The sequence below is a fragment of the Anomaloglossus baeobatrachus genome, chromosome 8 (genome assembly GCF_048569485.1).
Source record: "Anomaloglossus baeobatrachus isolate aAnoBae1 chromosome 8, aAnoBae1.hap1, whole genome shotgun sequence".
NCBI classification, from domain to species: domain Eukaryota; kingdom Metazoa; phylum Chordata; class Amphibia; order Anura; family Aromobatidae; genus Anomaloglossus; species Anomaloglossus baeobatrachus.
The window spans coordinates 8,530,079-8,552,685 of NC_134360.1; the positions used below are offsets into that span (position 1 = coordinate 8,530,079).

At 51.6% G+C, this 22,607-nt stretch overlaps 1 protein-coding gene across 3 annotated transcripts in view; it reads right to left on the reverse strand.

The window, feature by feature from the left end:
• Positions 1–22,607, reverse strand: part of PHF2 (PHD finger protein 2) — a 361,868-nt gene that overhangs the window by 58,766 nt on the left and 280,495 nt on the right. For all 3 annotated transcript variants that reach the window (XM_075321276.1, XM_075321279.1, XM_075321278.1), the window contains exons 17-18: positions 15,507–15,664; positions 1,606–1,874 (exon numbers count right to left, since the gene is read on the reverse strand). In XM_075321276.1, the coding sequence (XP_075177391.1) occupies positions 1,606–1,874; positions 15,507–15,664 (427 nt within the window). The remainder of the gene's footprint in view (positions 1–1,605; positions 1,875–15,506; positions 15,665–22,607) is intronic.

Consider the following 22,607-nt stretch of genomic DNA (forward strand, 5'->3'; position numbering starts at 1 on the left):
GGTGTCAGAGGAGGAGGCAGCGTCTCTATCATACAGAGCACAGGAGCGGCTCGCTGAGCGGAGCAGAGGACCCCTGTGTTCTGGTGATGAGCCGGTGTCAGAAGAAAAGGCAGCGTCTATCATACAGAGCACAGGAGCGGCTCGCTGAGCGGAGCAGAGGACTCCTCTGTTCTGGTGATAAGCCGGTGTCAGAGGAGGAGGCAGCGTCTCGATCATACAGAGCACAGGAGCGGCTCCATGAGCGGAGCAGAGGACCCCTGTGTTCTGGTGATAAGCCGGTGTCAGAGGAGGAGGCAGCGTCTCTATCATACAGAGCACAGGAGCGGCTCGCTGAGCGGAGCAGAGGACCCCTGTGTTCTGGTGATAAGCCGGTGTCAGAGGAGAAGGCAGCGTTTGTATCAGAGAACAGAAGCCCCCAATGTTGGGAAAATTGTTGGACAAATGATGGTGTGGCTGACAGTCACCCTATAGGTGTGGGGGCTTTAGCAGCTGCCGTGTCTGGTATAGCAGCTAAGTGACCCAAGGTGCTGTACCGTGCACAGCCAGCACTGAAGAGATGGCGCTGTGTCTGGTAAACAATTAAGGAGATGCGGCCCCTTTAGTCTACTGACTGTCAGGGGGGCTAAGAGTCCATGTGAGCAACTGCCATTTAAAGGGAACCTGTCAGGTCAAAAATGCGTTATTACCTACAAACAGGAGCCTGTGTGGCCTAGTAACTCCTTCCTACCATCCCTGTGTTGTAATAATGTGTAATATGAAAGTAATAAAATGCATTTTATTACGTACATATTCCCTATGTAAATGAGCAGGGGCTGTAGCCCCATGGGCATCGCATTGCCTCGTGGGCGTTTGCTTGCTTTCCATGGTATCAGGTCCCCGTGAGTGTGATACCATGGATTTACATGAATGACGTCACGTCTGCTCCTTTAGAATCCCGCGTGTGCGCACTTACCTTTCTCGACGCCTTCTCATCCTGGTGTTTCCTTGTCGGCTTCAGACGCACGCTGCGCATGCTCAGAAGACTCCTGCGGTTCCGGTCATGCGCAGTGCACGTCTGAACCCGACAAGTAAGCATCAAGATGAGAAGGCGGTTAGAATGGTAAGCGCACACGCGCGGGATTCTGAAGGAGCAGACGTGACCGTCGCTCATGTAAATCCATGGTATCACGCCCACAGGGGTGTGATAGAATGGAAAGCATGTAGACGCCCACGGGGCTAGAGACCTGCTCATTTACATAGGGAATATGTAAGTAAAAAAATGTATTTTATTACTTCATATTATACATTATTACAACACAGGGATGGGTAAGAAGGGGTTACTAGCTCACACATCACCCTGCTTGTAGGTTATAACGCTTTTTTGACCTGACAGGTTCCCTTTAATAGATAAGATGTCTTCCTAGTATTGGCGACTCCAATGATAACAGTAAATCACCAGGGGAAGCCACAACGCTCAGCTGGTATTTAGCAGACGCCTCCTTTAATGTGTGGCGTGCAATAACATAAGCAGAGGTCCCTCGGCTCCGCGCTACGCTGCGCCCTCCGCAATCGCTCAGGGTCACCATGCACTCATGCAGCGCGTGTTATACAGCGGATGCGCCTTACCAAAGTCGGAGTCCTTGAAGCACGCTCCTAGGTTGTCCTGCTCCTCCTCATAGTCGTCCACTGTGATGTTGTTCTTTGTGGCTTTCTTGCTGACCCGCTTGCTCGGGCACTTGTTGTTGCCTGACTTCTTGGAGTTTTGGGCTGATATGGAGTTATTCTTAGACTGGTTTGAATTCCACGACGTCTGTAGACAGGAGTCAGAAGGCAGGTTAGCCATCGACAACATGCCCTGTATTGCTTCTTGTGTGCTTGGCGATGCGGGTGGCTGGCTGTGGGGCAAAACATAAGGCCTGGTTACTGCACAGCCCGACAAATACCTTCTCCCACCGCTGCGGCACTGTCTAATTGAAAACCTGGGCCCTACTTATGGGTGATCCGCTGCTCATTACTGACCAGGAATCTTTATCTGATTAAAGGGGATCTCCAGGGCTACACAAACATGGCTGCTTTCTTCCAAAACCAGCCCCAAATGGTCCATGGGTTGCAGCTCAGCCTCATGAAAGTGAATGGCACTGGGCTGCAAAACCAGATGCAACCTGTGGACAGATGTGGTGCTGGTTTGTGGGGTGAGAAAGCAGCCAAGTCTTCTTGGACAATTACTTCCCATCACAAGGGGTACAAATTTCAGGTATTCAGGCCATAAATGACTCATTCCCAGAACATCAACCCCTTCTACTCTCCTGGTACATCTGTATGTGCCTCTAAGCTTTGTGCGAGTGGCTATTAATCTGGGACATTTAAAAGGGTTGTCCAGTGTAAACAGGTATCTGCAGGATAGGGGATAACGTGCTGATCACAGGGGGGTCCGATCACCGGGACCTGCATCCATCATCAAAACTGAGAAATTTTACTCCCAATGTGGCTTCATTTATTTCCTATGTTGAAGGCAGTGCTTGGCAGCCCCATTGGGACTGACTTACGTGGGGGTTGGGCACGTGCTCTGCCACTATCATTCTAAGGGGATAAGAGCGCCCCGTTCTGATGATCGGTGCGGGTCCCAGTGATCAGATCGCCACCATGCAACAAGTTATCACCTATCCAGTGGATTGATGACTTGTTTTGACCGGACAACCCCTTTAATTTACCTTCATTTGCCAATAATCTGCATGGCCACCATGGTGCACTACATCTTTCTTGCAACGTCTGCAATTTACTGTATCAAAGGCAGCTGTGTGCCAAGAGCGGGATCTGGTGTGATGGGGTCGGCATATTGAAGAGCGTTGTGTCCCCTTCAATAAGAGCCTGGGCAGACATCTGTGTGGGATGATATAGGGGATTCGGGGGTCGGACGCGATGACCCTGGAGGTCCCGTCCAGCTCTACCAGTCTATGATTCCTCAACCCTTTTAAAGTCTAAAACTATAATCTCGATTCATCAGCTTTTCCCAAAAAGAAACAACCTTTTGTTTTAACTGTCCTAAAATTTTTGTGCAAAAAATTTAGCAACAATCTGGTGTTTCCACGAGTCTCTTCCAGCATGGACAACTGGGCAGAGCTTAGCCGTAAGTTGTATGCCAAACATGACCGACAAATTCACCAGAATTTATGCCAAAAAAGTGATAGAAATTACCTCTAGTTTTTGCCTGGACCTTTCTTCCGGTGGTGAGTGACAGCAGTGAGATTAGACCCCCCCTCTCAATGAATTTGTTGCATATTACTCCAGTGCCGTGCTTATATGGCCCGGCGTACAGTGCACCAGCTATGAAGCATCGGTACCTAACGTGGTAGTAAACCTCATCATGGCTTCCAGCCTTGCGCCTCTCCTTCAGCCTGGCAGAGTGATGAGACGTGTGTAGATAGGATTGGGGGAAATCCGTGGGCCAAGACCCCCAATGAAAGCTACGTTGTGGGGGCTGCAGACCGACCCCTCGAGCGTGGATATTTCTATTCCTGTGATTTGTGTTAATAGCCATCAAAATCTCTCTGAGACCCCCACTGATGCCGCCTTCTGACCAGCCACAAGCTAAAGCTAAGTGTTCAGCTCCTTGATGCATTGTCCTTATTTAACCTATTGATAGAATGGGAAGAAATCAGCGCGCGGCTGTGAAGTCTGCAGCGTGTTCCTGCGTCTGATCTCCCAGAGGTAATTGTAGGTGAAATAGACCATCAAACCTGCAGGAAGAGCGGCTGCCGGCTGTATCTGGAGCGCTGCGCAATTACCACCGCATACAAGGAGGAGCCGGATCACTTACAGGAATGCAGAAAACCCGGTGATGGACCGCTACAATCCCAACTTCCTGCAAATTAATCTGCGTAATGACGGCTGTCACTGACCGGTGAAACCTCAGCATATAACACAGGAGTAATGAAGACCCCGCGTGTGGTTATTACAGGCCGGTCCCCAGTCATCACAGCACAACCGCTGGTGGATTCAGTATGGAAATGTCACTTGTCTACAAAACTTTAATGCGGGCGTCACACGAGACGATCTGTCGTTGGGGTCACTGTTTTCGTGACGCACATCCGGCATCGCTTGCGACGTCGTCCCGTGTGACACCTATGAGCGTCTGTAAACGATCGCAAATCGGTTACGAATCACGAATCGTGTACAGGTCGCTCATTTTTAAAAAATCGTTTATTCTACTTTGCGCCGGTTGTTCATCGTACACGGGGCAGCACACATCGCTCCGTGTGACACCCCGGGGACGATGAACACAGGTTATCTGCGTCCCGCGGCTCCCGCCGGCTATGCGCCCCTCCGCTTCTATTGGCCGACCGCTGTGTGACGTCGCTGTGACGCCGAACGTCCCTCCCCCTTCAGGAAGTAGATGTTCGCCGCCCACAGCGAGGTCACTCAGCAGGTAAGTACGTGTGATGGCGGTTTAATGACTTTGTGCGCCACGGGCAGCGATTTGCCCGTGACGCACAAACGACGGGGGCGGGTACAATCGCACATGCGATCGCACAATAAATCTTACCGTGTGCCGCCCGCATAACACTAGAAGTCCCAGGAATTTCGAGCTCCGTAGGGTTTCAATGGTACAAATGTTAAATGACCCCTCTCTGGGACTTCTAGTGTTAAAGAGGTTGTCCCCATCAGAAAAGTTTTTTTCTTGGAAGTGAAAAAGAAAAAAAAATAAAAACAAAAAAACCCACAAATCTGTGCTTTCCTCTCCCTCCCCGGGTCCAGCTCTCACTCAGCTGCTCCTGGCATTTCTCATTGTCTGTAGTGGTGACGTCACGTCGACAGCGCTGCAGCCACTCTGTGAGTTCAGCGGCTCCAAGCGCCACAAACTGGGGCAGAGCTACTAAGCTCACTGGATGGCTGCAGCGCTGCCAAAAGACCCCAGCACTGCAGACAATAACACACAGGAGGGTGAATAAAGCACAATTTGTCCTTTTACTGACCGAGATCATAGGAAAAACTGTTGTGAAAGGGGAAATCCCTATAACTGTTCTTTCCATTAGAAAAATAATCTGTGTTACATGAGGTGTTGTGTGGCCAAAGTGTGAGGTGTATTTATGGGATTATGAAACACCAGACAGACGAGAAGAGAAGGGAAGGGAGGAGATAAGACAGAAGAGAAGAAAGAAAGAAGAGAGAAGAGAAGGAGAGAAAAGACAAGAAAAGAAAAGACAAGAAAAGAAGGAGAGAAAAGACAAGAAAAGAAGGAGAGAAAAGACAAGAAAAGAAGGAGAGAAAAGACAAGAAAAGAAGGAGAGAAAAGACAAGAAAAGAAGGAGAGAAAAGACAAGAAAAGGAGAGAAAAGACAAGAAAAGAATGAGAGAAAAGACAAGAAAAGAAGGAGAGAAAAGACAAGAAAAGAAGGAGAGAAAAGACAAGAAAAGAAGGAGAGAAAAGACAAGAAAAGAAGGAGAGAAAAGACAAGAAAAGGAGAGAAAAGACAAGAAAAGAAGGAGAGAAAAGACAAGAGAAGAAGGAGAGAAAGAAGGGAATTTTGTTTACTTACCGTAAATTCCTTTTCTTCTAGCTCCAATTAGGAGACCCAGACAATTGGGTGTATAGGCTATGCCTCCGGAGGCCGCACAAAGTATTACACTTAAAAGTGTTAAGCCCCTCCCCTTCTGCCTATACACCCCCCGTGCTCCCACGGGCTCCTCCGTTTTGGTGCAAAAGCAAGAAGGAGGAAAAAGAATTATAAACTGGTTTAAAGTAACTTCAATCCGAAGGAATATCGGAGAACTGAAACCATTCAACATGAACAACATGTGTACACAAAAAAACAGGGGCGGGCGCTGGGTCTCCCAATTGGAGCTAGAAGAAAAGGAATTTACGGTAAGTAAACAAAATTCCCTTCTTCTTTGTCGCTCCATTGGAAGACCCAGACAATTGGGACGTCCAAAAGCAGTCCCTGGGTGGGTAAAATAATACCTCGTAAGAGAGCCGTAAAACGGCCTCTTCCTACAGGTGGGCAACCGCCGCCTGAAGGACTCGTCTACCTAGGCTGGCATCCGCCGAAGCATAGGTATGCACCTGATAGTGTTTCGTGAAAGTGTGCAGGCTCGACCAGGTAGCCGCCTGACACACCTGCTGAGCCGTAGCCTGGTGCCTCAAAGCCCAGGACGCGCCCACGGCTCTGGTAGAATGGGCCTTCAGCCCTGAGGGAACCGGAAGCCCAGCCGAACGGTAGGCTTCGAGAATTGGCTCCTTGATCCACCGAGCCAAGGTTGATTTGGAAGCCTGTGACCCTTTACGCTGGCCAGCGACAAGGACAAAGAGCGCATCAGAACGGCGCAGGGGCGCCGTACGAGAAATGTAGAGTCTGAGTGCTCTCACCAGATCTAACAAGTGCAAATCCTTTTCACATTGGTGAACTGGATGAGGACAAAAAGAAGGTAAGGAGATATCCTGATTGAGATGAAAGGGGGATACCACCTTAGGGAGAAATTCCGGAACTGGACGCAGAACCACCTTGTCCTGGTGAAAAACCAGGAAAGGGGCTTTGCATGACAGCGCTGCTAGCTCAGACACTCTCCGAAGTGAAGTGACTGCTACTAGAAAAACCACTTTCTGCGAAAGGCGTGAGAGAGAAATATCTCTCATTGGCTCGAATGGTGGTTTCTGAAGAACCAGCAGCACCCTGTTCAGATCCCAGGGTTCTAACGGCCGCTTGTAAGGAGGAACGATGTGACAAACCCCCTGCAGGAACGTGCGTACCTGTGGAAGTCTGGCTAGGCGCTTCTGGAAAAACACAGAGAGCGCTGAGACTTGTCCCTTAAGGGAGCCGAGCGACAAACCCTTTTCCAGTCCAGATTGAAGGAAGGACAGAAAAGTGGGCAAGGCAAAAGGCCAGGGAGAAAAACCCTGAGCAGAGCACCACGACAGGAAAATTTTCCACGTCCTGTGGTAGATCTTGGCGGACGTTGGTTTCCTAGCCTGTCTCATAGTGGCAATGACGTCTTGAGATAACCCTGAAGACGCTAGGATCCAGGACTCAATGGCCACACAGTCAGGTTGAGGGCCGCAGAATTCAGATGGAAAAACGGCCCTTGAGATAGCAAGTCTGGTCGGTCTGGTAGTGCCCACGGTTGGCCGACCGTGAGATGCCACAGATCCGGGTACCACGACCGCCTCGGCCAGTCTGGAGCGACGAGGATGACGCGGCGGCAGTCGGCCCTGATCTTGCGTAACACTCTGGGCAACAGTGCCAGCGGAGGAAACACATAAGGGAGCTGAAACTGCGACCAATCCTGAACTAAGGCGTCTGCCGCCAGAGCTCTGGGATCTTGAGACCGTGCCATGAACGTCGGTACCTTGTTGATGTGCCGGGACGCCATGAGGTCGACGTCCGGCACCCCCCAGCGGCAACAGATCTCCTGAAACACGTCCGGGTGAAGGGACCATTCCCCTGCGTCCATGCCCTGGCGACTGAGATAATCTGCTTCCCAGTTTTCCACGCCTGGAATGTGAACTGCAGAGATGGTGGAGGCCGTGGCTTCCACCCACATCAAAATCCGCCGGACTTCCTGGAAGGCTTGCCGACTGCGTGTGCCGCCTTGGTGGTTGATGTATGCCACCGCTGTGGAATTGTCTGACTGAATTCTGATCTGCTTGCCTTCCAGCCACTGCTGGAACGCTTTCAGGGCAAGATACACTGCCCGTATTTCCAGAACATTGATCTGAAGCGAGGACTCTTGCTGGGTCCACGTACCCTGAGCCCTGTGGTGGAGAAAAACCACTCCCCACCCTGACAGACTCGCGTCCGTCGTGACCACCTCCCAGGATGGGGGTAGGAAGGATTTCCCCTTCGATAATGAAGTGGGAAGAAGCCACCACCGAAGGGAAGCTTTGGTCGCCTGAGAGAGGGAGACGTTCCTGTCGAGGGACGTCGGCTTCCTGTCCCATTTGCGTAGGATGTCCCGTTGAAGAGGACGCAGGTGAAACTGCGCGAAAGGAACTGCCTCCATTGCTGCCACCATCTTCCCCAGGAAGTGCATGAGGCGCCTCAAGGGGTGTGACTGGCCTTGAAGGAGAGATTGTACCCCTGTCTGTAGTGACCGCTGCTTGATCAGCGGAAGCTTCACTATCGCTGAGAGGGTATGAAACTCCATGCCAAGGTATGTGAGCGATTGGGCCGGTGTCAGATTTGACTTTGGAAAATTGATGATCCACCCGAAACTCTGGAGAGTCTCCAGGGTAGCGTCGAGGCTGTGTTGGCATGCCTCTTGAGAGGGTGCCTTGATCAGGAGATCGTCCAAGTAAGGGATCACCGAGTGACCCTGAGAGTGGAGGACCGCTACTACAGTAGCCATAACCTTGGTGAAAACCCGTGGGGCTGTTGCCAGGCCGAACGGCAGTGCCACGAACTGCAGGTGTTCGTTTTCTATGGCGAAGCGCAAGAAGCCCTGGTGCTCTGGAGCAATCGGTACATGGAGATAAGCATCTTTGATATCGATCGATGCAAGGAAATCTCCTTGGGACATTGAGGCGATGACGGAGCGGAGGGATTCCATCCGGAACCGCCTGGTCTTTACGTGTTTGTTGAGAAGTTTCAGGTCCAGGACAGGACGGAAAGACCCGTCCTTCTTTGGGACCACAAACAAGTTGGAGTAAAAACCGTGGCCCTGTTGCTGAAGAGGAACAGGGACCACCACTCCTTCTGCCTTCAGAGTGCCCAGCGCCTGCAGAAGAGCCTCGGCTCGCTCGGGAGGCGGGGATGACCTGAAGAATCGAGTCGGGGGACGAGAGGTGAACTCTATCTTGTAACCGTGAGACAGAATGTCTCTCACCCAACGGTCTTTTACCCGTGGCAGCCAGGCGTCGCAAAAGCGGGAGAGCCTGCCACCGACCGAAGATGCGGAGTGAGGAGGCCGAAAGTCATGAGGAAGCCGCTTTGGTAGCGGCACCTCCGGTGGCCTTTTTAGGACGTGACTTAGACCGCCATGCGTCAGAGTTCCTTTGATCTTTCTGAGGCCTTTTGGACGAGGAGAATTGGGACCTGCCCGCGCCCCGAAAGGACCGAAACCTCGACTGCCCCTTCCTCTGTTGGGGTATGTTCGGTTTGGGCTGGGGTAAGGATGTATCCTTTCCCTTGGATTGTTTGATGATTTCATCCAAACGCTCGCCAAACAATCGGTCGCCAGAAATTGGCAAACTGGTTAAGCGCTTTTTGGAAACAGAATCTGCCTTCCATTCCCGTAGCCACAAGGCCCTGCGGAGTACCACCGAATTGGCGGCTGCAACCGCCGTACGGCTCGCAGAGTCCAGGACAGCATTAATAGCGTAAGACGCAAATGCCGACGTCTGAGTGGTTATGGACGCCACCTGTGGCGCGGACGTGCGTGTGGCTGCGTCAATTTGCGCTTGACCTGCTGAGATAGCTTGTAGCGCCCATACGGCTGCGAACGCTGGGGCAAAAGAAGCGCCGATAGCTTCATAGATGGATTTCAACCAGAGCTCCATCTGCCTGTCAGTGGCATCTTTGAGTGAAGCCCCATCTTCCACTGCAAGTATGGATCTAGCTGCCAGTCTGGAGATTGGAGGATCCACTTTGGGACACTGAGCCCAACTTTTGACCACGTCAGGGGGAAAAGGATAACGTGTATCCTTAAGGCGCTTAGAAAAACGCTTATCTGGACAAGCATGGTGATTCTGGACTGCCTCTCTGAAATCAGAGTGGTCCAGAAACATACTCGGTGTACGCTTGGGAAACCTGAAACGGAATTTCTCCTGCTGAGAAGCTGACTCCTCCACCGGAGGAGCTGAGGGAGAAATATCCAACATACGATTGATGGACGCAATAAGGTCGTTCACTATGGCGTCCCCGTCCGGAGTATCAAGATTGAGAGCGGCCTCAGGATCAGAATCCTGATCAGCTGTCTCCGCATCATCAACCAGAGATCCCCCCCTCTGAGACCCTGCACAATATGATGATGTCGAGGGAAAATCTAAGCGAGCTCGCTTAGTCGGTCTGGGGCTGGGGTCTGTGTCAGAACCCTCAGCCTGGGATCCATGAGATACCCCGGGAGGACATTGTTGGTCCAGCTGAGGTGGGCCAGGGAACAAAGATTCAACAGAGTCCCTGTGCTGAGATACCGGCCTGGACTGCAAGGCTTCTAGTATCTTAGCCATAGTCTCAGAGAGTTTTGCAAACTCCGTCCCCGTCACCTGAACAGTGTTAGCAGGTGGCTCCCCCTGGGCCCCTCTTAGCAGAGGCTCTGGTTGAGTAAGTGCCACAGGGGCCGAACAGTGCACACAATGAGGGTCAGTGGAACCTGTCGGTAGCGGGGTCGTACATGCGGCGCAGGCAACATAATAAGCCTGTGTTTTGGCACCCCTGCCTTTCGTGGGCGCCATGATATTATCTTCCCTGAGTAACACAACAGGGTATATAGCCAGAAATCAACTGTGCACCATACAGTGTAAAATATGTATACCATAAACATATAATGTTACACTACTGCACAATGGGGCTAGCACCACAGGTGCTGCTTACCACCCGCCTAAAGCGGTTGTGAGGCCACCAGAGTCCCTGCCTGGGTCTCCCAGACTTTGTCCCCCTCTGCTGCGTCCGAGGAGCTGACAGGAATGGCTTCCGGCGTCCTGAGGAGAGGAGGGAGCCGTGGGCGTGACCCAGAAAGTGCGGGAACTGGTGCCCGCAATGTGCACAGTGAGGGGGGTGGAGTATGCAAAGCATGCTCCAGCCCTCAGTGCTGCTCGTTCTGTGCAGCGTCCCGCCCTTCCCCTGCCTGTCAGGGCTGTGGGCGGGAGGAAAGGAAACTAGGCCGCAAAAAGCCGGGGACTCTAGTAATAAACGCGGCCGCCATAAAAGCGCGGCCGTCGTGAAAGTCCCCGGCGCACTACAAGTCCCAGCCGCGCCGCAGTGTTTCCATGGCCGCGGCGGTCAGTGCGGCAGTCCCTATACATAAACACACTCAGCAACGCTGAGTGTGTAATGGCACATATTAACCCGGTCAGCGCCGTGGTCCCCGGTGCACTAGCACACCCAGCAAAGCTGGAGTGTTGCTGTGCGCGGTCCCCACCGGGATACAGAGTACCTCCAAGTAGCAGGGCCATGTCCCTGAACGATACCCGGCTCCTATCCAGCAGGCTCCACAGGAGTTGTGGATGAAGCGCGGTCTCAGTGCCTGGAGACCGATAGGATCCCACTTCCACCAGAGCCCTAAGGGGGATGGGGAAGGAAAAACAGCATGTGGGCTCCAGCCTCCGTACCCGCAATGGATACCTCAACCTTACAACACCACCGACAAGAGTGGGGTGAGAAGGGAGCATGCTGGGGGCTCTATATGGGCCCACTTTTCTTCCATCCGACATGGTCAGCAGCTGCTGCTGACCAATCTGTGGAGCTGTGCGTGCGTGTCTGACCTCCTTCGCACAAAGCAAAAAACAGAGGAGCCCGTGGGAGCACGGGGGGTGTATAGGCAGAAGGGGAGGGGCTTAACACTTTTAAGTGTAATACTTTGTGCGGCCTCCGGAGGCATAGCCTATACACCCAATTGTCTGGGTCTCCCAATGGAGCGACAAAGAAAGACAAGAGAACGACAGAAAAGACAAGAGGAGAGAAAAGAGGAGGAGAGAAAAGAAGAGAAGAGGAGAGAAAAGGGAAGAGAGAAGAGTGAAGAAAAGACAGAAGAAAAAAGAAGAGAAGAGCGAAGAGCTCAAGCACTTTGCAATGTTAACCAATTATAATGAGAAAAACCCTTCAAGTAATGAAGAGGCTGGAAAGAGTCTGCACTCGGGGGCTACAGCCATCTGATCAGTTTTGTTCTTGCAGTTTTATTTTTGTGCTTACAGTAAGGAGTGCAGCTCTGAAGCACAAACTGCTGCTGCAGCTGCAAAAAACATCTATAGATATTTATGCGCAGATACAAACTTTGTTTCAATGTGATAAAATCCTAGGAAACATAATTCACAGTTTAATATTAAGGAGTGCGCACTACTTGTGGCCAGGTGTGCAATGTCCTTCTCAAAATCTCAAGGGCCCAATATGCCATCGCAATATTATATGAGAATACCCCTCTCTGAGCCCTTCTTATCTATCTGTATAGGTATATATACAGTTAATCCACAACCACCTGATATACTTCATGCCACTACTAGATACAATTAGAACAACTCAGAACTAGTCTCCCCAATCAGGAAACACACCAGTGGTTCATGTTTAATATATACAGTGTCCACCCATATCCTGTCCACATTAACTTGAGAACGGCGGCAGCTATAGGCATAGAAGTGGTGTCTAGGTATAGTAAAGTAGCCATGCGCTACGTAATGAAACCACATATAGCGCCACCTGGTGGAAAACAACGGAGTTAGCATTTTTATCTTGAAACGCAACGAGATAGAGAGAAAAAGGTTGTAGGGCATCATCAATTCAATAGGAATCGACACCTTGCACAGAAATGCTATGATTAGAACGTGTAAAACTCACAAGGCTGCGGACGTGAAGCGATACCTCATGGAGACCTTCCTACAAGTCATTGGGTATGGTGGCTGTGTGGCCTCCGCTCACCTGACCTGACCCCATTGGACTTCTTTCTGTGAGGTCACATCAAACAGCAGGTGTATGCGACCCCTCCCCCAACATTGCAGGACCTACCACCACGTATCACAGATGTGTGCAAACGTGTCACCTGCCATATTACACAGCGTGCAGCAAGATACAGTATGCTGTGCAGAGTCCAGATGTGCATTGCAGCAAGATACAGTATGCTGTGCAGAGGCCAGATGTGCATTGCAGCAAGATACAGTATGCTGTGCAGAGGCCAGATGTGCATTGCAGCAAGATACAGTATGCTGTGCAGAGTCCAGATGTGCATTGCAGCAAGATACAGTATGCTGTGCAGAGGCCAGATGTGCATTGCAGCCAGATACAGTATGCTGTGCAGAGGCCAGATGTGCATTGCAGCAAGATACAGTATGCTGTGCAGAGTCCAGATGTGCATTGCAGCCAGATACAGTATGCTGTGCAGAGGCCAGATGTGCATTGCAGCAAGATACAGTATGCTGTGCAAAGGCCAGATGTGCATTGCAGCCAGATACAGTATGCTGTGCAGAGTCCAGATGTGCATTGCAGCAAGATACAGTATGCTGTGCAGAGTCCAGATGTGCATTGCAGCAAGATACAGTATGCTGTGCAGAGGCCAGATGTGCATTGCAGCAAGATACAGTATGCTGTGCAGAGTCCAGATGTGCATTGCAGCCAGATACAGTATGCTGTGCAGAGGCCAGATGTGCATTGCAGCAAGATACAGTATGCTGTGCAAAGGCCAGATGTGCATTGCAGCCAGATACAGTATGCTGTGCAGAGGCCAGATGTGCATTGCAGCAAGATACAGTATGCTGTGCAGAGTCCAGATGTGCATTGCAGCAAGATACAGTATGCTGTGCAGAGGCCAGATGTGCATTGCAGCAAGATACAGTATGCTGTGCAGAGGCCAGATGTGCATTGCAGTCAGATAAAGTATGCTGTGCAGAGGCCAGATGTGCATTGCAGCAAGATACAGTATGCTGTGCAGAGTCCAGATGTGCATTGCAGCAAGATACAGTATGCTGTGCAGAGTCCAGATGTGCATTGCAGCCAGATACAGTATGCTGTGCAGAGGCCAGATGTGCATTGCAGCCAGATACAGTATGCTGTGCAGAGGCCAGATGTGCATTGCAGCAAGATACAGTATGCTGTGCAGAGTCCAGATGTGCATTGCAGCAAGATACAGTATGCTGTGCAGAGGCCAGATGTGCATTGCAGCAAGATACAGTATGCTGTGCAGAGGCCAGATGTGCATTGCAGCCAGATACAGTATGCTGTGCAGAGGCCAGATGTGCATTGCAGCTGACGGGGGCCACTAATGAGCGCCATAGGCGTGACCAGCATTCAGTGTTTTGGGAGGGTCATGGGTTTCATATCATAGCATTTCTGTATGCGAGGTGTCGATTCATATTGAATTGATGATGCCCTACAATTTTTTTTAATTCACTTTTTTTCTCTATCACGTTCCGTTTTTGAGATAAAAATGCTAACTCCGTTGTTTTCCACCAGGTGGCGCTATAGGTGGTTTCATTGTGTAGCACATGGCTACTTTACTATACCTATAGCTGCCGCCGTTCTCTAGTTAATGGCGGTGGACAAGATACGGGTGGACACACTGTATATAGGTGCGGTGTATACAGGATATGGGTGGACATACTGTATATAGGTGCGGTGTATACAGGATATGGGTGGACATACTGTATATAGGTGCGGTGTATACAGGATATGGGTGGACACACTATATAGGTGCGGTGTATACAGGATATGGGTGGACACACTGTATATAGGTGCGGTGTATACAGGATATGGGTGGACGTGCTGTATAGAGGTGCGGTGTATACAGGATATGGGTGGACACACTATATAGGTGCGGTGTATACAGGATATGGGTGGACATACTGTATATAGGTGCGGTGTATACAGGATACGGGTGGACACACTGTATAGGTTTTCTATGGCTTGTAATAAATTCTCCACATGGCCAGTATTAGATTCTCCAGGGTAAAGCAGGCCACACGCTGAGCATTCGGTTAATGGTCATCTTGGCCGAATATGAATGGGGCAGCCGCTGCGTCACCTCTGGAGGCCGGTTACCATCCAGGAGGACAGTAGGATCGGGCGATCGGTCTATCAGGGGAGAGGCTGAAATTAGAGATGAGCCCATTTGTTTGAGTGGAAAAAAGTTTGGATTTTCCAATATACGTTTGCAAGACGCTTCGCTTGAAGTCAGCAGGACATTGCTGAGCTGTAAAGGATGGGCAAAAGTTTTAAAAAAAGAAATATGAATACTCCCCTCACTGCCCACCCGCCACGCTTTATTGTTCCCTGGGGTCTCTCCAGATCTCAGAGCCTAATAAACTTAGAATATAAAAAATGGCTGACCAAGCCGGGGCCACGTACGTTGCAGCATCACGCACAGCACGTATGGACAGTAGTGGTATAGTCAGCAAAAAAATCCGTGGCCCAGAGTGAAGCGGGCAGAAGAGGATGCGTATGATAGGAAAAACGAAGAGAAGAGGCGGCGAGGATCACACGGCGGCTGCGGGTCAAGGAATGTTTATTTATACATATATTTAGTATTTATATATACATCCTCTGTTTATTATGCTTTGGGTGCTGGAGACCCCCGTGCAGAATAACATAATACACAACATTCAATTTGTGGCGAATAGTTTTGATACACATGGAATTTCCCTGATACATTTGCAGATTGGATAGCCCTCATCAGATGGTTGCCCGGTCTCACCAATGTCCGCAGGTTTTTATAGAGCAATTACCCTCGGTGTATAGGAACCGCTACAAGTAAAAAGAACAGCCATTTCCTTGACAGAAGTTCTTAGAATCCTGGACAGGACGGTCTGGATCATTACTCTCTGGATACATAAAACCGCCATGGCGCCGTCACACCTCCGCTATCAGGTGAATCCTGAGAAGACGCATTTCACCCACCTATTTGAGTTATAGTCCAAGCCACCGACTTCTTTACTTGCTTGCAGAAGATCCAAGATGCCCCCAGAACTTGTGCTGTCCTTCTTCACTTTGGAATTTCGGGCTGGTTTTGCTTCTGTGTCAATGTGAAGAGATCCCTCGTCTGAAGAGTCGTCGCTCTGCAATGGAGGAGAGACTGGGTTACAGGTGATCTCCTGCAATGGCTGGTATCGAATCTTCTCTGAGCACTTCCTCTACCGCTTTGTGTAAAGACCATAGACTGCTCTGTACCACCGGCAGATTGCGGGATGTGTGCGTCAGAGAGCCCGGTACATCGAGATCAAAGACGTACAACGCCCAGGACTGTATATCACTGCACCTCTGTATACCAGGATTACACGTGCACGCCACTCTCTGTGACTGTACTATGCATATCCCCTTGCATCCGGTCTAGTCTGTACTGTCTTAAAGGGGTCGTCCAAGACTCAACATGTCCATACACTCGGGATAACTGCCGGGGGACTGCTTCATTTCAGCTTGGCTCAACAGTCAAGTGTTTTCAACAGGGACAGAGGAGTCTGGCAGCTGCTTTATCTTCTCTGAAGACAAAAGGGTCAGATGTTAAAACTGCCAGATCCTTCTAATTGCCGCCACGTTCTGTGGAGTGAGACTCTCGAAGCCCCGAGCTTAGCAAGTCCAGCAACATTCATCTATTAGATATTGGTGACATAACCTTAGGATAGTTCATCAATATTAGATTGGTGAAGGTCGGGCACCCGATACCCCATAGATCAGTTTAAAAATTCAGAAATCCGGCACAGCATCTTCATAAAAAAAGAGAATTTTGTTTACTTACCGTAAATTCTTTTTCTTATAGTTCCGACATGGGAGACGCAGACCATGAGTGTATAGCTTCTGCCTCCGGAGGACACACAAAGTACTACACTCAAAAGTGTAGCTCCTCCCTCCTAGCATATACACCCCCTGGATAACCAAATCTAGCCAGTTTAGTGCAAAAGCTGAAGGAGGACATCCACCCACAAGTAGAGATAGAGCAAAACCCGGAACAACCGGAACCTCTGTCTACAACAACAGCCGGTGAAAACACACGGAACAAGAAAACTGCCAACAGGCAACAGGGAGGGTGCTGGGTCTCCCATGTCGGAACTATAAGAAAAAGAATTTACGGTAAGTAAACAAAATTCTCTTTTTCTTCATCGTTCCTTATGGGAGACCCAGACCATGGGACGTCTCAAAGCAGTCCATGGGTGGGAATAAACAGAAAACTGAGAAGTAGGCAAAACCTAACTTCACAAATGGGCGACAGCCGCCTGAAGGATGCGTCTGCCCAAGCTCGCATCTGCCGAAGCATGAGCATGCACTTGGTCTAGTCTGCACACCTTTTCGAAGCACTACCAAGTGGCAGCCTGACAGACCTGCTGAGCCGTAGCCTGGTGCCTGAAAGCCCAAGAGGCACCGACAGCTCTAGTCGAGTGTGCCTTGATCCCCGGCGGGGGAGGCACCTGAGTACACTGGTAGGCATCGGATATGGCCGACCTAATCCAACGAGCTAGGGTCGGTTTAGAAGCCGAGAGACCCTTGCGCTGACCTGTGGTCAGCACAAAAAGAGAGGTGCACCGCCTAAGAGCGGCGGTGCGTGACACAAAGATCCGGAGCGCCCGCACCAGATCTAAAGTATGCAACGCTTTCTCAAAGCGATGAACAGGAGCCGGACAAAAGGAAGGCAATGAAATGTCCTGGTTAAGGTGGAAAGGAGACACCACCTTAGGGAGAAAGTCCGGAGTCGGACGGAGAACCACCTTGTCTTGATGAAAAACCAAAAAAGGTGACTCCGAAGAGAGCGCAGCCAAATCAGAGACTCTCCTGAGAGAAGTTATGGCCACCAGAAAGACGACTTTCTGTGAAAGTCGAAACAAAGAAACCTCCCTAAGAGGCTCAAAGGGGGGTTTCTGTAAGGCCGTGAGGACCAGATTAAGGTCCCAGGGATCCAAAGGCCGCCGGTAAGGTGGAATGATGTGAGATGCGCCCTGCATGAAGGTGCGCACCTGAGCCAGTCGGGCGATACGCCGCTGGAACAACACTGACAGAGCCGAGACCTGTCCCTTAAGGGAATTGAGGGATAGTCCTAGCTGCAGATCGGACTGAAGAAAGGACAGGATGGTCGGCAAGGAAAAAGGCCAAGGGGCATGGCTGGAAGAACGACACCAGGACAGGAAAATTCTCCAAGTCCTGTGGTAAATTTTTGCCGAGGAAGACTTCCGAGCCTGAGTCATAGTGGAGATGACTTCGGGAGGAATGCCGGAAGCCGTCAGGATCCAGGACTCAAGAGCCACGCCGTCAATCTGAGAGCTGCAGAATTCTGGCGGAAAAACGGACCTTGAGAGAGAAGGTCTGGGCGGTCTGGGAGATGCCACGGCACCTCTACGGACAGACGGAGCAGGTCTGGGTACCAAGCTCGCCTGGGCCAGTCTGGAGCAATGAGTATGACCCGACGGCCCTCCATTCTGATCTTGCGCAGGACTCTGGGCAAGAGAGCTAGAGGGGGAAACACGTAAGACAGACGGAACTGGGACCAATCCTGAACCAGCGCGTCCGCTGCAAAGGCCTGAGGATCGTGGGAGCGAGCCACGTAAACCGGGACCTTGTTGTTGTGCCGGGATGCCATTAGATCCACTTCCGGAGTGCCCCACTTGCGGCAGATCGACCGGAACACTGCCGGATGCAGAGCCCACTCGCCGCTGTCCACGGTTTGACGGCTGAGATAATCTGCCTCCCAGTTTTCCACGCCTGGGATATGGACTGCGGATATGGTGGACTTGGAGTCCTCCGTCCACTGAAGGATGCGTTGAATCTCCAACATTGCCAGGCGGCTGCGAGTCCCGCCCTGGTGATTGATGTAGGCAACTGCTGTCGCGTTGTCTGACTGGACTCGAATGTGCTTGCCCGCCAACAGGTGGTGAAAGGCTACGAGAGCTAGGAGCACAGCTCTGATCTCCAGCACATTGATCGAGAGGGCTGATTCGGACGGAGTCCAAGTGCCCTGTGCTCGGTGGTGGAGAAATACTGCTCCCCAGCCAGATAGACTGGCATCCGTGGTGAGGATCACCCAGGACGGGGTCAGGAAGGAGCGTCCCTGAGACAGAGAGAGGGGCCGAAGCCACCACTGAAGAGAGTTCCTGGTCTGTGGCGACAGAGCCACCAACCTGTGCAAGGAAGAAGTCCGCTTGTCCCAACAGCGGAGAATGTCCAGCTGCAGAGGACGCAGATGGAACTGGGCAAAGGGAACTGCTTCCATTGACGCCACCATCTGACCCAGCACCTGCATAAGGTGCCTGATGGAATGACGGCGGGGCCTCAACAGAGAGCGCACCGCCAGATGGAGGGACTGCTGTTTGACTAAGGGCAACTTGACAAGTGCCGGCAGAGTCTCGAATTGCATCCCTAGGTACGTGAGTTTTTGGGTCTGGGTCAGAGTGGACTTGGGCAGATTGACAAGCCACCCGAATTGAACAAGAGTGGCGAGAGTGAGCGAGACACTCCACTGACAGTCTGCACTGGATGAAGCCTTCACAAGAAGGTCGTCCAGGTAAGGAATTACTGCCAACCCCTGGAGGTGCAGAACCGCAACCACTGCTGCCATGACCTTGGTGAATACTCGAGGGGCCGTGGCTAACCCGAAGGGGAGAGCCACGAATTGGAAATGTTCCTCTCCGATTGCAAAACGTAGCAAACGCTGGTGTGAAACTGCAATTGGCACATGCAGATAGGCATCTCTGATGTCGATGGATGCCAGGAAATCTCCTTGGGTCATTGAGGCAATGACTGATCGCAGAGACTCCATGCGAAAATGCCGCACCTGAACATGCTTGTTGAGAAGCTTGAGATCCAGGATGGGCCGGAAGGAACCGTCCTTTTTGGGGACTAGGAAGAGATTTGAGTAGAAACCTCTGAACCGTTCCCTGGCGGGAACCGGTACAATTACTCCATTGGCCTGCAAGGATGCCACGGCCTGAGAGAAGGCGGCGGCCTTGGAGCAGGGGGGAGTTGACAGAAAAAATCTGTTTGGCGGGCTGGAAGAGAACTCTCTCCTGTAGCCGTGGGAGATGATATCCCGCACTCACTGGTCGGAGACGTGTTGAAACCACACGTCGCCAAAGTGGGAGAGCCTGCCACCGACCAAGGACGTTGCTGGCTCGGCCAGATAGTCAAGAGGAGGCTGCCTTGGTGGCAGCAGCTCATGCGGACTTTTGTGGACGTGGCTTCTTGCGCCAGGTGGGCTTCTGGTCCTTGGCTGAGTTAGTGGACGAGGCCGAGGGCTTAGAGGACGACCAGATAGAGGAACGAAAGGAACGAAACCTCGATTGGTTCCTGCCCTGGACAGGTTTCCTGGTTTTAGTCTGTGGCAAGGAAGTACTCTTCTCGCCCGTAGCCTCCTTAATAATTTCATCCAGTTGTTCACCGAACAGCCTGGACCCAGCAAATGGGAGCCCAGCAAGGTACTTCTTTGAGGAAGCATCTGCCTTCCACTCTCGAAGCCACAAGATCCTGCGGATAGCGAGGGAATTGGCGGAGGCCACCACAGTGCGGTGAAAAGCCTCCAGCATGGCAGACACGGCGTAGGCTGAAAAGGCTGAAGCCTGGGAAGTTAAGGCAACCAATTCAGGCATACAGTCCCTGGTGAGGGCATGCATCTCCTCTAGAGAAGCAGAGATGGCTTTGAGAGCCCACACTGCTGCAAAAGTCGGGGAGAACGAGGCCCCTGCCGCCTCATAGACAGAATTGGCCAGGAGGTCAACCTGGCGGTCAGTGGGATCCTTAAGTGAGGTGCCATCAGCCACAGATACCACTGTCCAGGCTGAGAGTCTAGACACCGGAGGGTCTACCTTTGGTGAGTGAGCCCACTCCTTGACCACCTCTGGTGGAAAAGGAAAACGGTCATCAGAACCACGCTTTGGGAAGCGTTTGTCAGGACAGGCTCTGGGCATGGACACAGTGGCCTGAAAACTGGAGTGGTTAAAGAACACACTCCTTGTTCTCTTAGGCAAGGTAAACTGGTGCTTTTCTGCCAGAGAGGGTTGCTCCTCTGATACTGGCGGATTGAGGTCCAGTACAGAATTAATGGACGCAATCAAATCACTAACATCTGCATCACCCTCGTTCAGATCAATGGGGCACATGGAGGTAGCGTCCGAGCCCCCAGTAAAGACATCCTCCTCGTCCTGCGAATCGGCTCGTGAATCGGAGCCGCGGGACGAGGAAGGAGAGGGGACCCTGCGTCTCCTTTTGGGAGGACGGGGTCTGGGAACAGATGAAGAATCCTCTGTGAGCTCTGCAGAGCGAGCCGTAGCAGCAGAGGCGCCCTGAGAAGGGGGCTGATGCATGCTCAGCAGAGTCCGGGACAACTCTCCCATGGAGTCGGCAAAGGACTGGGAGATAGACTTAGAAAACAATTCTACCCAAGCCGGGGGTTCAGCCACCGGGGCCGGAGCAGCCTGAGGGACCACTGGGGAGACTCCAGGCTGAGGCACCACCATGTTAGAGCAGGCATCACAATGAGGATATGTGCTCGGTTCAGGCAGTACGAGCTTACATGCAGTGCATATTGAGTACAGCCTTGCAGCCTTGCTCCTAGTGTGAGACATGCTGCTGAGGTGGGGGCTCTGCAGTAAGAACACACTCCTTCAGAATGACCCCCAGAGAGTGTATAAGAAGGCCCACAACCAGAGGTTGTGGCTTACCAGACCGTTTTGTGTGCCCTCCGGATCCCACAGCTCGGACCCCCAGACAGGATGCAGAGATGCAGCAGCCAGCGCCGATCAGTGTGAGAACGCTGAAAAAATGGCGCCGGAGTGAGGAGGGGGGGCGGGGCCAAGTCCAAGAGCGGGAACCGGAGGGCCAAGGAGATATACAGGGGAGGGAAACATCTCCTCAGAGAGGAGTGTCCTCCCCTCTGCTGAACGGCCGGTGGGCGGCGGCGCACTGTCCCTCTGCATGACTGACATGCAGGGGCAGTGAAAACGAAAGTAGGCCGCAGCCGAAGCCGGGGCCTAAATTTTACAATGCGGCCGGCGCGCAGGCACCCTCGGCGCGGTTCTCAAGTGAAAACCAGAGAACCGGCCGGAAATGTCCCAAAGTAAACTGACACACTCTCCCCAACAATAAAGATGCAAGGGACCCCCTGACAATAACGTCTCAAATACTTAGCTTGAGAGACGCAGGGCCAGGTCCCTGAGGGATGAGTGCTCCATCCGGCAGGGTCCTGAAAGGGCTGCGGATGGAGACCGGTCTCCTGTAAAGCAGTGAGAACCGTGCTGGCTCCCACTTCAAGCCAGAGCCCGAGGGATGGTGAAGGAGCGCGGCATGTAAGGCTCCAGCCTTGAAAACAACCTTAACAACACCGCTGACACAGTGGGGTGAGAAGGGACATGCCGGGGGTCCAGCTTGGACCCGCTTTTCTTCCAACTCTTTAAAATCAAAAATCAGATGAGAATGCATGTGTGGATGTGTGCCTCCTGAACACAAAGCATTGAACTGGCTAGATTTGGTTATCCAGGGGGTGTATCTGCTAGGAGGGAGGAGCTACACTTTTTAGTGTAGTACTTTGTGTGTCCTCCGGAGGCAGAAGCTATACACCCATGGTCTGGGTCTCCCATAAGGAACGATGAAGAAAGAGAATTTTGTTTACTTTCCGTAAATTCTTTTTCTTATAGTTCCGTATTGGGAGACCCAGACCATGGGTGTTTAGCTTCTGCCTCCGGAGGACACACAAAGTACTACACTCAAAAGTGTAGCTCCTCCCTCTGAGCTTATACACCCCCTGGAGAACCAGATCTAGCCAGTTTAGTGCAAAAGCTGAAGGAGAATAGCCACCCACAAGTAAAAACAGAGCAAGAACCGGAACAAGCAGAGACTCTGTCCACGACAACAGCCGGTGATAACACGCGGAACAAGAAACTGCCAACAGGCAACAGGGAGGGAGCTGGGTCTCCCAATACGGAACTATAAGAAAAAGAATTTACGGTAAGTAAACAAAATTCTCTTTTTCTTTATCGTTCCTATGGGAGACCCAGACATTGGGACGTCTCAAAGCAGTCCATGGGT